General features: G+C 40.2%; 1 protein-coding gene and 1 long non-coding RNA gene across 5 annotated transcripts in view; one reads left to right on the top strand and one right to left on the bottom strand.

Moving 5' to 3' along the window:
• The window catches only part of MTA3 (metastasis associated 1 family member 3), a 180884-nt gene that overhangs the window by 69540 nt on the left and 95636 nt on the right, over positions 1-15708 (bottom strand). For all 4 annotated transcript variants that reach the window (XM_049652233.1, XM_049652232.1, XM_049652231.1 and 1 more), the window contains exons 7-8: positions 8590-8692; positions 4541-4640 (exon numbers count right to left, since the gene is read on the bottom strand). In XM_049652233.1, coding sequence (XP_049508190.1) covers positions 4541-4640; positions 8590-8692 — 203 coding nt within the window. The remainder of the gene's footprint in view (positions 1-4540; positions 4641-8589; positions 8693-15708) is intronic.
• On the top strand, positions 9090-11946 carry LOC125937495 (uncharacterized). The gene is made up of 2 exons (XR_007462400.1): positions 9090-9382; positions 11649-11946. It is a non-coding gene; the product is annotated as an uncharacterized LOC125937495 (long non-coding RNA).

Consider the following 15708-nt stretch of genomic DNA (forward strand, 5'->3'; position numbering starts at 1 on the left):
GCTCAGGTCATGATCTCACGGTTTGTGAGATCGAGCCCTGCATAGGGTTCTGCCTTAACAGGGCAGAGCCTGCTTGGGATTCTCTCTCTCCCTTCTCTCTGCCCCTCTCCATCACATGCTAGTGCACGTGTACACACACAGTCTCTCTCAAAATAAACACACATTTTAAAAATAAATACATAAGCTTATTTTTGCCTTGTGTAGAATAAGTTGGCTGTGTTTGGGCAAATCCAAAGTGAGCAGTGCCCTATGAATCACTATGAATAACTATTCCCATTCTAGTTATGCCAGAGAGTTCACATACACACTCACAAAGGGTATGTGTTGGGATTTTCAATGCAGCATTATGGGTAGTAGCAAATGAAAAATGTTTTGAAGGAGTCCAGATGTTCATCGGAAAGAGAATACATAAGTAATGTGGTGTAGTATTCCATGAAGGAGTACTACAAATACTACCCAGTGGTTAAAATGAGTGAACTAGGGGTTAAAAAAAAAAAAAAAAAAATTAGGGGCACCTGGGTGGTTCAGTCGGTTAAGAGTCTGACTTCGGCCCAGGTCATGATCTCACGGTTCGTGAGTTCAAGCCCCGAGTCAGGCGCTGTGCTGACAGCTCAGAGCCTGGAGCCTGCTTTGGATTCTGTGTCTCTCTCACTCTCTCTGCCCCTCCCCAGCTCATACTCGCACTCTGTCTCTGTCAAAAATAAATAAACTTAAAAAAATAATAATAAAAAAATAAAATAAAATAAAATAAAAATAAAATAAAATGAGTGAACTAGGTATGTGTTTATTAACATGGCTAGAGAGCAGTAAGACGCAAAGAGCAAGATGTCACAGAGTAAATTGAAACACATGCAAAACAAACTTTATGTTGTTTTCAGACACACAAATACATAGTGGAACCAGAAAAACTAGATACACAGCAAATCTGTTATAGTGGCTGCCTCTTGACAGGAGGCAAGGGTGATGGGCATTAGAGGTACAGATAGAGGATGCAGAATAGGACTAGGGAGAGAGTATTAGAAATTGTAATTGTTTTTATAATTTTTTTTAATCCAAAGAACTAAAACACTAACATTTGTTTTGGCTGGCTCAATACATTATCCTCCGTACTGTTCTGTAATTTGCGGGTATTACTGTTCATAATACACGAAGAGTGGCTGAAAGGAAATATTACGAAATGGTAAGAATATTCCACTCTGGATAATGAGTACAAGACTTTTTTTTTTTTTTTTTTTTTGCCTGCTGCTGTACTAAATTTTGCAATTTTTCATAATAAGCATACACTAATTTTATAATTGGGAGAAAAATCTTGAACGTGGAAAAAATACAAGTAGTGATTAGATTCCACATTACTATGGTTCGCATAAATATCTGTTGACAGGATTTTGAAGGTTTTTACAAATGTGACACTTTGTACTCTCACATCTTTGGTAAAGTACAACCTCTAAACAACCAAAATATAAACCTACTTTGAAACCCCGAAACTTTTATAGAAAACATTAATGTACCAATGGAGAAAAGAACTTGCTTCTATGAACAACATTCTAGTCTCTAAGAAAGCATAAAGAGAGGTGCTCCATGATGGCTACAGACTGTTCATGCTTTCACCATTATCTATACTGTAAGAAAGCACTGTAAGAAACAAATTTGATGTGAATTCTGCATGAGTTTTTACATTACTGCAGTATTTCGTTGAAAGCATTTCAAACTGGAACATAATGAGAAAGTAGTAACACCTCTCACTGTATTCCATTCCATCAGAAAACAAAATTGAGGGGCACCTGGGTGGCTCAGTCGGTTGGGTGTCAACTTCAGCTCAGGTCATGATCTCACAGTTTGTGAGTTGGAGCCCCACATGGGTCTCTCTGTGCCAACAGCCTGGAGCCTACTTCTGATTCGGAATCTCTCTCTCTCTGCCTCTCCCCTGCTCACACTCTGTCTGTCTGTCTCTCTCTCAAAAATAAACATTAAAAAATTTTTAAAAAGGGAGCGCCTGGGTGGCTCAGTCGGTTAAGCCTCCGACTTCAGCTCAGGTCATGATCTCGCAGTCCATGAGTTCGAGCCCCGCGTCGGGCTCTGTGCTGACCGCTCAGAGCCTGGAGCCTGTTTCGGATTCTGTGTCTCCCTCTCTCTGACCCTCCCCCATTCATGCTCTGTCTCTGCCTCAAAAATAAATAAACGTTAAAAAAAATTAAAAACAACAACAACAACAACAACAACAACAACAACATTGAGACTTTTAGGAGTGGACTTGAGGAAACCTGTTATGAGGTACTGAGTGCCGGTATCCTAAGTAACAAGATTTGGATTAGCATTGAAGTACCTGAGACAGAAAAGAGTGGTCAGATTTTGGATATATTTTGGGGAGAGAAATTCCAGCACTTTTTGATGCATTTTATTTGGCAATGATTATGGCCTGAAGAGGTGAAAGGAAAACATGATTGGAAAATGTATTTCTTTATACTATAAAACTCTGATAAATTTAACAGAAAAAAAATTATTGCTCACGTTTTTCTGCATACTCCGGGCAAGACCGCATTTGTAGTCATCATCAACAGAGCATAGTAATGACTTCTTTTTTTTAGTTTATTTGTAACATTTATTCATTTTTTGAGAGACAGAGGGAGACAGAGCGTGAGTGAGGGAGGGACAGAAAGAGAGAGGGAGACACAGAATCCGAAGCAGGCTCCAGGCTCTGAGCTGTCAGCACAGAGCCCGACAAGGGTCTCAAACTCATGAACTGCGAGATCATGACCTGAGCTGAAGTTGGACACTTAACTGATTGAGCCACCCAAGTGCCCCTTTTTTTGGTCTATTTTGAGATAGAGTGAGAGAGTAAGAGAGAGAGAGAGCGAGAGAGCGCAAGCGGGGGAGGGGTGGAGAGAGACTGGATGTGAGCTCAAACTCACAAACCATGAGATCATGACCTAACCCAAAATCAAGAGTCGGACACTTAACTGACTAAGCCATACAGGCACCCCCACAGTAATGACTTTAAAGAGAACACCTAGATGGGAATGCAAGCTGGTGCAGCCGCTCTGGAAAATAGTATGGAGGTTCTTCAAAATACTAAACATAGAACTACCCTACGACCCAGCAATTGCACTACTAGGCATTTATCCAAGAGATACAGGTGTGTTGTTTCGAAGGGACACATGCACCCCCATGTTTATAGCAGCACTATCAACAATAGCCAAAGTACGGAAAGAGCCCAAGTGTCCATCGATGGATGAATGGATAAAGGAGATGTGGTATATATATTCAATGGAGTATCACTCGGCAATCAAAAAGAATGAAATCTTGCCATTTGCAACTACGTGGATGGAACTGGAAGGTATTATGCTAAGTGAAATTAGTCAGAGAAAGACAAAAATCATGACTTCACTCCTATGAGGACTTTAAGAGATAAAACAGATGAACATAAGGGAAGGGAAACAAAAATAATATACAAACAGGGAGGGGGACAAAACAGAAGAGACTCATAAATATGGAGAACAAACTGAGGGTTATGGGAGGGGTTGTGGGAGGGGGGATGGGCTAAATGGGTAAGGAGCACTAAGGAATCTACTCCTGAAATCATTGTTGCACTATATGCTAATTTGGAAGTAAATTTTAAAAAATAAAAAATTAAATTAAAAAAAAAGAGAGAATACCTAGAAACTAGTATTCAAAAGAGACAGGATGGATAACATAGTGTCATGAGTTATGGTGTATCCAGCATTAAATAAATAGCTGCAGAGGCAAGAAGATCTACATTATTTATAATAAAGCAGCTGTGAAGAGATATGGTATTATGAAAAGAAAAAACAAACTGTAACTTTTATTACGAGTAATGGATATCGGTCAAATAACCTCACCAAAACTCAGTTTTCTCATCTGTAAAATGAGCACGTTATCATGCTTTCTCAGAAGGCTGTGGCAATCATATACAGAAAGTAACTTCAATCGGCAAACATCTGGGGTGCCTGGGTGCCTCAGTCGGTTAAGCATCCCACTTAGGTTCAGGTGATGATCTCGTGGTTCATGGGTTTGAGCCCCACACTGGGCTCTCTGCTGTCAGCACACAGCCTGCTTTGGGTCTTCTGTCCCCTTCTCTTTCTGCCCCTCTCCCACTCATACGTCCTCTCAAAAATAAACGTTTAGAGAAAAAAAGAGTTCCTTCTCACATTAAAAACTGTAAAGCATTATATTTGATACACAACGATTTAAGTACATAGATAGAATATGAGGAAAAAAGCATACAAGTGAAACGAGATGGGTCAGAATGTTTTCCCCAGAATATTTTTTTATTGTTTCACACCTATTCCATCAGCAGCCATTCATATTCGTCGCAGCTCACAAACATAAGTGGTGACTTAGGATGAGACACTCTACCCCCAGTTAACCAATCAGCCAAGTCAAATCAACCTAGCAGTCAGCAGGGCTAAGAGCCAGAAAGCTCTTTCAACAGAAAGCTCTCCATCCATAACACTGCTATACTGGCTTTAAAATTAAAGTAGCAGAGGGAATAATAACCCCTAAATTTCAAAAAGCATCTTACCAGGGTGATGTCTCGAGAAGCTGCAGCTGCGCTCATATGCAAACTAGGCTGCCTCACAGAACTGCTGCAATCAAGGGCTCGAGCAAACGTCCCAACAGCACTGAATAATCCACAAAAACAAAGAAGAAAAATTAAGGCAACATTATTTTTTTATACTTAAAAAAACACATTTGGGTAGTGTGTGAAAATTGTAAAAGTCAGTGCTAAGGATCCAGGGGCTGCGAGCTGAGGTCTGAGTGTGAGTCTCAGCCTTGTCTGCAATGGGCGTGTGGCGCCTTGGACGAGATGCCTCAGTTTCTTCCTGTGTAGAGAACAGTGGTGGCCAAGAAGCGCACTACGTTTGTCTCTGCTACAGTTCTTTTTTGGGGCGGGGGGGGGGGGGGGCTCGTTTCCTTCTTGCTCTTGGTGTGGTCATTTAGGGAGGATACCCCGGAGGGGACTGCACTAGGCAATCTGCCTCGGGGACTTAAGAGAGAGGGGACAGCACACTACGAAACCAAACCTCTTAAGCATCTAGCAGTCTCAGAAAGTCGTCATTCCTGAGTGTACTGGCCTCCAAGAGAGGAGGTAATCCCCTAAACAGGCAGTGGGGAATTATTTCCCATGTCCTTTTATGGTTGGGGCTCATCTTGGTCAAGACTTTTCTTTACACAGGAAAACAAGTAAATTTACACAGGTAAATAACAAATATAGCTGTCAGGTGGGTATGCGCTATGGAGGAGAAGAAGAAGAAGAAGAAGAAAAAAAAGAAAAGTCAAACAAGTTCTTAGATGTTTGAGAATCAAATATCCAATGAAAAGTATTTTCTTTAAGATTTAAGCATTGACAAGCCAATTAACTATATATGGGTCATTATAATGAAATTGAGAAAAAGTGATTTGTGTGCCATAAAGAAGGGAAAGATCTATCATGAAATGCCATGGAGCAACCAATTTGGTATTCAACTGTGCTCAAAAAATGAGCCGTAAGTGAGCTGCAGAGTTTGACTATTACTGCAAAACAAGTTCTGACCACTTTGTTTTAGCCTAAATTGTGAAATCCCAGGAACATTTTTACCTTGAAATGAGGTATCATCAATTGTAGCAATTCTTCCTATAAATAGGGCTCAAGATGTAATAGGTTTCCACTTAAAAAACAAAACAATTACCACAACACTTTTTTTCACTTAATGATTTAGAAGGCCTTCCCATAAAGCGTGAAATAAACATTTAGACCTGCTGCTTGTTGTATTTCATTTTATTTTGTTATTATTTTAATTTCTTCTCTCCCTTTGTTGTGTTTTAAGCATGTTAGCTGAGGAAAATTTTTTAATGTTCTGATTAACATAGAACACACATGCATAAAAACACACATTGCACAGCTATGCAGTAACCGCAAGGTGAAGCCATCCATGTCACTAACACCCAGCTCAGGGTACAGCAACCGCACCCCAGTAGACTCCTCCTGCTCCTTCCCAATCTGTCTTCTCTCCTTCGTCCCAAAAGAGAACCACCATCATGGATTCTAACATCATGGGTTAGTTTTGCTCATTTGAAAACTTAACAGAAGCACATACTATGTACTCTTTTCACATGCAGTTTCTTCTGTTCAAAATTATGTCTGTGGGCTCACCCACACTACTGGTTATAGAGGCGTTCATTCATTTTCCTTGCTATGGAGCATTCCTTTCTATGATGCCCCCTCCCCCTCTGTTGTTGATGGACGTCAATGCCCAGTTTGGGGCTACTCTGGGTAGTGCCATGAATGCCATCTGTATATGCGACTTTTGGTGCACAGGTGTATGTATGCAATTCTGCTGAGTATACAGTCAGGAGTGAAACTCAAAGGATGTGTGTGTAGGTCAGATGAGAGCAAAGTGGTTATACCAACTTACACTCGCACCACCACAACAGCAGGGTGCTGGTGGCTCTACCTCTTTACCAACGTTTGGCACTTTCAAATTTTCACCATTCTGGTGGAATGTGCAGTGGTATTTGATTATGGTCTTAATTTGTATTTTAGACCATTTAAAAAAACAAAAACAAAAATGGAGGGGGCGCCTGGGTGGCTCAATTGGTTGAACATCTGACTTGATTTCAGCTCAGGTCATGATCTCAGAGTCCTGGGATCAAGCCCCACATCGGGCTCTGTGCTGAGCATCCAGCCAGCTTAAGATTCTCTCTCTCTAGGGGCACCGGGGTGGCTTAGTCAGTTGAGTGGCTGGCTTCAGCTCAGGTCATGACCTTGTGGCCCATGAATTTGAGCCCCGCGTCAGGCTCTGTGCTGACAGCTCAGAGTCTGGATCCTGCTTCAGATTCTGTGTCTCCCTCTCTCTCTCTCTGCCCTTCCCCGACTCCACTCTGTTTCTCTTTCTCTCTCTCTCTCTCAAAAATGAATAAATGTTAAAAAAAAAAAATTAAAGATTCTCTCTCTTTCTCTAAAAAAAGAAAAAAAAATGAAAAAGGCACCAGGTACATCTCCTTGGTGTCTTTCATGCTGGCTTGAAGAAAAAAGGAAAAAACAAAGAAAACCAAATTTGAAACTGCAATGTCTACTAAATAATCCCAGATCTGGGTAACCTGCCTGGAGTCTAGGCCAGCGGCTCCACCAAGGATTCATTTCCACTCTCAAATCTTCAATCTCCTCGATCTACTGACTGGCTTCCCCAGCAATGTACCTCAGGTCTCCATCCGAGCACCAGTGGCTAGGTGTCTGAGTGCTGGAGTCCAAACGCCTGGCTGCTGACATGACGTGTGACTTCCATGGTGCCAGGCACCATGAACAGTGCTGTCACGTCAACTGTGCTGTCATGTCAGGGTGCGCTGAGACCCTTTTATCCTTTGGGTCATGAAGAAAGTTCAACAGAAAATTAGAGAACATAATGGAGACCCTTGTGATCACATCTGTATCTACTGGGTTCTAATATTTTGCCAGACTTGATTCATTGTTTAAGGAAATAAATATTAGAAATGTTGTTAGAGCCTCCTATACACATCTCCCACATCACACATACACATGACATACATATTCATCTATATGGCCATTAATGAAAACATGGTTTGTTCATGGTATAACTTTTTAAGTGATCATACTGTGTGTATCCTCACTCAACATTAGTTTTGAGATTTATCACTTTGCTATACATCCCTCGAATTCATTTTCATTATTGAATATACTTCAATTCACTTACCAAGTGCTTGTTGACATATTCTTAGGGTTTTTTTCCCCCAATTTTCCACTATTCACACTGCTATGATACACTCACTTACTTGCTGCTTTGCAGTAACTCCGCCATGAATATCATTTACTTTTATAATTGAAACAATAAAAATACATTTTTGTCCCATTCATTTTCTCAAAGGGTGTGTGGTGGGTCAAGTGCAGGAGAGCCAGCCAGTCAGGCAGCCAGGCTTAAGGCTCTCAAAGAAAGTTATACGCTTAGCAACAGGCCCTCCTCATACGTGGGTGCAGTAAGAGGAAGGCAAGATGCACATCATTATGGACACCTGAACAATCCCCATCTAGCGTGAAAGAGATAACTGCTTTAATTAAAGATATGGGGATTCAGGTGATGAATTTCATCTTCATACTGTTCTGTAGTGCCCAAAGTTTTACCAGAAGAAATTATTTTCTTAATCGGTAAATTAATAAATATATTTTCAAACAAAAACTAACAATCATACTTAGGAGGTGGTATGATATATATTTCGGCCTTCTTACTTAACTAGAAAAAGAATACAACCAATGGAAAAGGTAGAATACAAAGAAAGAAACATACATACACCTATAAATTCTTACAAAAAGAAATTTCTTGGAGTTGGGGGTGGTACAGTTGGTTTAAATGCCCAACTCTTGATCTCAGCTCAGGTCACGATCTCACAGTTCGTGAGTTTGAGCCTCGCATCGGGCTGTGTGCTGACCCTGCTTAGATTCTCTCTCTCTCTCCCTCTTTTTCTCTCTCTGCCATGCCCCCGTTTGTGCGCACGCGCTGTCAAGTAAAATGAACAAACTTAAAAAAAAGAAAAATGTTTAAAAAAAGAAATTTCTTGACTCAACAGTGCCATACTTACCGTGCTACAACTAAAAACTGGTCAATCTGTCGATCTGTAAGTGGGCTATTTGGATCCCAGACTTTAACTTCCAATTTGGACTGTTCCCTCTCATCTGATTCTCCTGTCCGAGAACAAAGGAAATGGAGTCTTGTTACTTAACAAGGCAACCGTTGCATTCCGTCGAGGACTGTGGGCACTACCACGTTCAAAATTTGGTACATTCTTTCAGCAGATGGACAACATTTTGTAAAGTGAACACTGATAATAATACAACGAAACCAACCGCAGCAGATCTTCGTTTAGTTAGTAGCATGTATTTCCTGAGTACTTGCATGTGTGAGGCACTAAACCTCATGCTGAGGGATATAAAAACAAAACAAAAAGCATGCCTGCTATGAGACGCCTTCAGCACGCCTGCTATGAGACGCTTTCACTGGTAAAACTAACACATAAGTAACTATGATACAAACGAAAAGAACGTGTCATAAGGACATACAGAAAAGGCTGTAAAATTCTGACAATGAGAGGAATCACTTCAGACAAGCTAGGGAATGATGTCATAAAGGGCGTGGTATTTCTGCTAAGAACTGAAGGCTCTGATTGCACCAGCAGGGAGAAGGACTTAAAGTAAGAAATAAGAATGTGAGCAAAGTCAGGCGGCTTTAAGATGTGACAGAAAAACAGCTCATTTTGTCACGAGCACATTAAAGGGAATGAGAGTAGATAACTAAAAGAAGGTTACGAACATAGTACTGAAGATTCTACACAGATTTTACTTCGGGGCAATGAAAAGCACCAGCCTTTTCAGTAGGTGAGTGGCAAGACCAGAAGGAAACTTCATACCTCACACTTAGCAATGATATGTGATGAAGACAAAATATAGTGCTGACGCTGATGACAGAGAGCAAAGACAGGAGACATGTGTAGCAGGTAAATTTCAAGTCTTGAGAACTGCATGCATAGCGCTGGCATTAACAGAAAGCAGGAATGCTAGCAGGGCTGAGGAAAAGACTGACAATAATGCAGGATGCTTGCTTTATTTTAGGAATCTCTCACAAGGAGATAGAACTGTCAGGCGGGACTCAATGTCAAGACAAAGGATAGTAACGGAAAAGAGATGTGGGAGGCAACTGGAAGTCCGATTTACAGCTACGGATTTCTTATTAGGCTGGGGACTGATTTTGGCTTTGTTTAGCTTTTGATTTATGGGGCAGAATGCCTTGCACTGGCTGATACACTCTGAAGCTAAACATCCCTGGTGACTGACAATCCTAGGCTATGAGCCTCTAATGTGCTCAGTCCTAGCATAGGAGCAAGCAGGAATCAGAGGCTCAACAGGAGAAAGGGGGTGGAGGAGGGTGGCAAGGACCCAGACTTTCCACCTGCAGTCTCCTAAGTCAGCCACTGCAGTCAGGGTGGGGCTTGCCCTGCCTTGTTCAAAGGCAGGTAACCACAGAGCCAATCTCCACCCCCAACATAAAGAAGCACAAGCAGAGCAGAGCGAGTACTAGATCTAAAGTGTTTGAAAGGACTTTGGTTTTCATTGGTTTTCGCTTACAATTCTCAGCAACCTAAGCCAAGACATTCAACATCACCTCACAGTTAAAAGCCAAAAGATTTGCAAACTGAATGAAACTTGAGAGCAGAATCACACAATTACACTTCCCTGTAATCTTCAAAAAATAAAACTTAAGATAAATAATAACAGTACGAAAGATAATAATGGTAAATAACACAGGATGATTAAATGATGATGGTATCCAGTATTAAGCCCCTGTCACATTATATACTCCAGAATGTAATGATAAAACTGGTATTTACGTTTCAAATATAAGTTAATTAAGTTGACACATTTCAATCCTATCCATACACTCTATAGCATATAGCAGAAAGAGAATTCTGTGTAAGAATTCTAAACAGGGGCACCTGGTGGCTCAGTCAGTTAAGTGTCTAGACAACTTTGGTTCAGGTCTTGATCTCACGGTTTGTGGGTTCGAGCCCCATATTGGGCTCTGCGCTAACAGGTCAGAGCCTGGAGCCTGCTTCAGATTCTGTGTCTCCCTCATTCTCTCTCTGTTCCTCCTCTGCTTGTGCTGTCTCTCAAAAATAAACATTAACAAAAATATAGCAGCAACAACCACAACAAAATAATAAATATAGAAATGTTCCTGAGGTGCCTGGGTGGCTCAGTCAGTTAAGTGCCTGACTTCGGCTCAGGTCACGATCTCACAGTTCGTGAGTTCAAGCCCTGCATCGGGCTCTGTGCAGATAGCTCAGAGCCTGGAGCCTGCTTCAGATTCTGTGTCTCCCTCTCTCTGCCCCTCCCCCTCTCATGCTCTGTTTCTCTCTCTCTCTCTCTCTCTCTCTCTCAAAAATAAATAAAGATTTAAAAAAATTAAAAAAGAAATGTTCCTGGGGTGCCTGGGTGGCTCAGTGGGCTAAGCATCCAACTTTGGTTCAGGTCATGATCTCACGGTCCATGAGTTCTAGCCCCACGATGGGCTCTGTGCTGACAGCTCACAGCCTGGAGCCGGCTTCGGATTCTGTGTCTCCCTCTCTCTCTACCCCTCCCCCACTCACGCTCTTTTTGTCTCAAAAATAAATAAACATCAAAAAAATAAAAAAAATTTTTTAATGAAATGTTCCATATCTTGGGGTGCCTGGGTGGCTCAGTTGGTTAAGTGTCCAACTCTTGATTCTGGCTCGAGTCATGATATCACAGTTGTGAGATTGAGCCCTGCATCAGATTCTGTGCAGTAATCTTTGGAATGGTCTTGGTGACTATGGTATGAGCCAGAGATGGGACCAAGACTACTGGTCATGTTCATGCTAGTCATTGCAATAATCTCACCTCACTCTTTCATTTATGATAATCCAGGCAATCAGTCCAGTCCCAGTCTCATCCCACACCAGCTTACGTACATCTTCCTAATCTCTGAATTCTTAAAAAATGTATTTACCAACTAATTACACGAATGTATATATAGCACCTTATTTTTGCTTCATAAATTTTTCATAATTTTGAAAAAAATGTAGATTTAGCAATGATTTTAAATGTGGTATCCCTAATCCTCCAGCTACCTCAAATTTTAAGATTTCTATTAAATATGGAAGAAAGAAGAAAAGAAACGAAAAAACGAAAAAGAAAAAAAGAAAAAAGAAAATTCGGACAAAGTACTTCTTCAGTATAATCACCTAAAAGTACGTAATAGAGTTCAAAGACTCTGAAGAACTAAAGCTATATGGAAATCATCTTATAGGCTCTTTCCTGGATAATTGGAAATATTCTTTGTTCTAAACACAATTCATTTTCTTTGCACCAATTATCAGAGTACAATACTTGTCATGCTGTTATTAAATTCAGAAACACACAAAGATGCCATTAGTCACCATTTTTATTCAATATTGTTCTCAAACTTCTGGCCAATGTTTTACGTTATCAATCAAAGGAATGATGAGTTACTAGAGACAAATACTGTACATCATTTACGTGTGGGATCTAAAAAAGCAATACTCATAAAAACCAGAGAGTGGAACAGTGGTTACCAGGGGCTGGAGTGTAGGGAAATTGAAAAGGGAAAGATGTTGTTTTGGGATACAAATTCCAACTACTAGAAAAGTAAGTCCTGGAGATCCAATGCATAGCATAGTGACTATAGTCAATAATACTATAAACTTCAACGTTGGTAAGAGACTAGATCTTAATTGTTCCTGCAACAAAAAAGAAAGGATAATTATACGATGTGATAGCGGTGTTAGCTAAGCTATGGTAGTAATCGCATTGCAACACATAAAGTCAGCAAATCAACACTCTGTACACAAACTTACACAATGTTATGTGTCAGTTATATCTCAATAAAAATATCTTATAAAAAATAAAGAACTAGAAAATATCTATATAAAAGTAACTAGAATGGCACAATAAAAATAGAACATAAAAAATCCAGTGCCATTCCAAAGAAAATATAATGTAAAAAAAATTTGTTTTTGTTGCTGTAATAGAAAATATAACACTAAGAAACAAAACTGGAGTTATGTTTATATAAAACAAAACTTTTTTTTTTAAATGTTTATTTTATTTTTGACAGAGAGAGACAGAGCATGAGCAGGGGAGGGGCAGAGAGAGAGAGGGACACAGAATCTGAAGCAGGCTCCAGGCTCTGAGCTGTCAGCACAGAGCCGGACGCGGGGCTCGAACTCACGGACCACAAGATCATGACCTGAGCCGAAGTCGGACACTCAACCGACTGAGCCACCCAGGCGCCCCTAAAACAAAACTTTTAAAGAAACTTTCAAAGAAGATAACTTGATTAAAAAAGAGTAAAGATTTAAAATCCTAAGGATATCATTTTTGTACAAGTATACCAACAGGCTAAATTTCACAAAATTTACTTTGAAAGCCAATAAAATAATTTGAATAGTAATCACCACAAATCCAAGAATAATAATAAAAGAATTAACTAGGGGCACCCAGGTGGCTTAGTCAGTTAAGCATCCAACTCTTAATTTTGGCTCAGGTCATGATCTCATGGTTCGTGAGTGAGTTCGAACTCCAAACTGGGCTCTGTGCTGACAGCAGGGAGCCTGCTTGGAATTAGCTCTCTCCTTCCTTCTCTGCCCCTCCTCCTCTCGTGCTTTTCTCTCTCTCAGGATAAATAAATAAACTAACAAAAAAAAATTAACTAAACTGGATGGGACTATAATATATAACAATAGTAAATAAACAATTTACTGGCACAAAAATAAACAAAAGCATAGATGTAGACTGGATCACACAATTTATACTTCAAAATTAAGTATTACTTTTTTTAAGTTTATTCGTTTATTTAGAGAGCAAGTGGGGGAGGGGCAGGGAGAGCGAGGGAGAGCGAATTCCCAGAGAATTCCACAATTAGTGCAGAATCCAATGTGGGGCTTGAACTCATGAACCATGAGATGATGACCTGAGTCAAAGTTGGACACATAACCAGACACTGTCTAACGTCCTCTGCCCCAGGTGAGAATTACTGTTCTACACGGTTGTAATTAACACCTGCTTACAACCAATGGGTGGTGTTTGTAAGTTAGTTAACATCCACCACATTTGTTGCAAAGTATATTCTGCAAAATTACACACTAAAAAAAATAGGGCTGTGGAAAATAAAACTATGAAAACCTATTAAACTCGGTAAGCAGAGCATTAAAAAGAAGTAATAATCATAATAAAACTACCAGCACAGTTACATCCCCACTGACATTTGCAACAAAAACAATGGTTGGTTGACTCTTTTATCTCCTTAAATCCTGGACTCATACCTCCTCCAGGGAGATGTAAGGTCGTATACAGCTTCTACATAATTAAAAAAACAAAAAACAGGGTACAGGTTTTGTTTTTTTTTTTTTAAACAATAGGGGGAAAATATCGTCAAAGCCCCCTTCATCTGTAACTCTTAAGCTTCCACACATAGTTTTATCATAGTGGAAAGTGCCACAGATTTTGAAGGTGCTAAACCAGCCTTTACATGCACTAGAGGAAAGCACTTCTTGCAGAATTTGCATCTTTTTTTTTCCTCTTAAACTGTCTTCATCTGTGAGAATACCTGCTTCCTTGACTGCTGAGAAAAGTCTCATATAAATTGACCCACTTCCACGCCGTACTGACATTTCCCTATTTATCAACTGCATCTGAATTAACTGCAGAAGAGATTATATGAATTTAATTCTTATAACTCTCAAAGACAGACATGTCTTGAAATGCCCAAATATCAACAAGAGTTATTTAACTGATGGCAGGAGACAGTGGTGGCCAGGGGAGAAGCAACTGTGGCAGTGAACATGAGTGTCGGGCACTTTGCTAAATGCTTTACAGGTCACTTCCTCGGATCATCACAACACTGTGATGTGTGTGCATACATATTATTCTCTTTTCAAAGAAGAGGAAATGGGGGTGCCTGGGTGGCTCAGTGGGTTGGATGTCCGGCTTCAGCTCAGGTCATGATCTCGCAGTTTCTGAGTTCAAGTCCCACGTTGGGCTCTGTAATGACAGCTGAGAGCCTGGAGCCTGCTTGGGATTCTGTGTCTCCCTCTCTCTCTCTCTGCCCCTCCCCACTCCTGCTCTGTCTCTCTCTCTCTCTCTCACTCTCTCTAAAATAAACAAACATAATAAATAAATAAATAAATAAATAGGAGGAAATGGGAACTTAGAGGGGTTAGTTTTCCCAAGGTGACTTGGCTAAACATATTATTGCCAGGTTTTGCACAAACCTACAAACCCACAGTCATTTTAGTTTATTAATTTAATGTTACTATAATACTGTTTTGCAGTTACAAATTTTAATTAATATGTAAAAAGATTTTGTTGACACTTTCAGTATTACAGTGAAATAATAATTCAAAACTTCCCACGTTATGACATCTTTTTCAATGGGAAATTCTCCAGGTGGTTATTTCAAACGCAACAGAAGATTTAAAATCTCAAAGAAACCTTTATCTTCCCTTGCAAACTACATACTGGTCTTTCCAGATCTCAAGAGTTTGTTAGATGGTGGGTAGCCATAAGCGAACTTTTAAATTCTGAAACTACAAAAAGATTTATTCACTAGCAAGACAAATGCCACAACAACGTCTTAGAATCCCAAGACACATTCACAAACAAAGCAAGCCTGTTATATATTCTGGCATGGTGTTGATGCTGCCACCTACTGGGGGTATTAATTCAGGTTCTATATCCCATGCCAATGCAAATTGGAATATGGCCACTGGTCAAAATGTACCCACTCAAGAGTATCAAAAAGGGTTAGTAAACACAGACTCTGGCAACTCCTAAACATCTGTTGAGTACGGTATTTTCTGTATTTAATTTCCCTGCAAACAGGTACTAGCTACGTATATGAAGGTAATGTCATATTTTCCTTTTATTTTTTTAAGTTTTTATTTATTTTTGAGAGAGAGAGAAAGAGAGAGACAGAGAGAGACAGAGCTCGAGTAGGAGAAGGGCAGAGAGAAAAAGGGAGACACAGAATCTAAAACAGGCCCCAGGCTCTGAGCTGTCAGGACAGAGCCCAATGTGGGGCTCGAACCTGTGAACTGCGAGATCATGACCTGAGTCCAAGTTGGTGCTTAACCGACTAAGCCACCCAGGAGCCCTACAAGAAATAT

Source organism: Panthera uncia, assembly GCF_023721935.1.
Source record: "Panthera uncia isolate 11264 chromosome A3 unlocalized genomic scaffold, Puncia_PCG_1.0 HiC_scaffold_12, whole genome shotgun sequence".
Classification (NCBI taxonomy): Eukaryota; Metazoa; Chordata; class Mammalia; order Carnivora; family Felidae; genus Panthera; species Panthera uncia.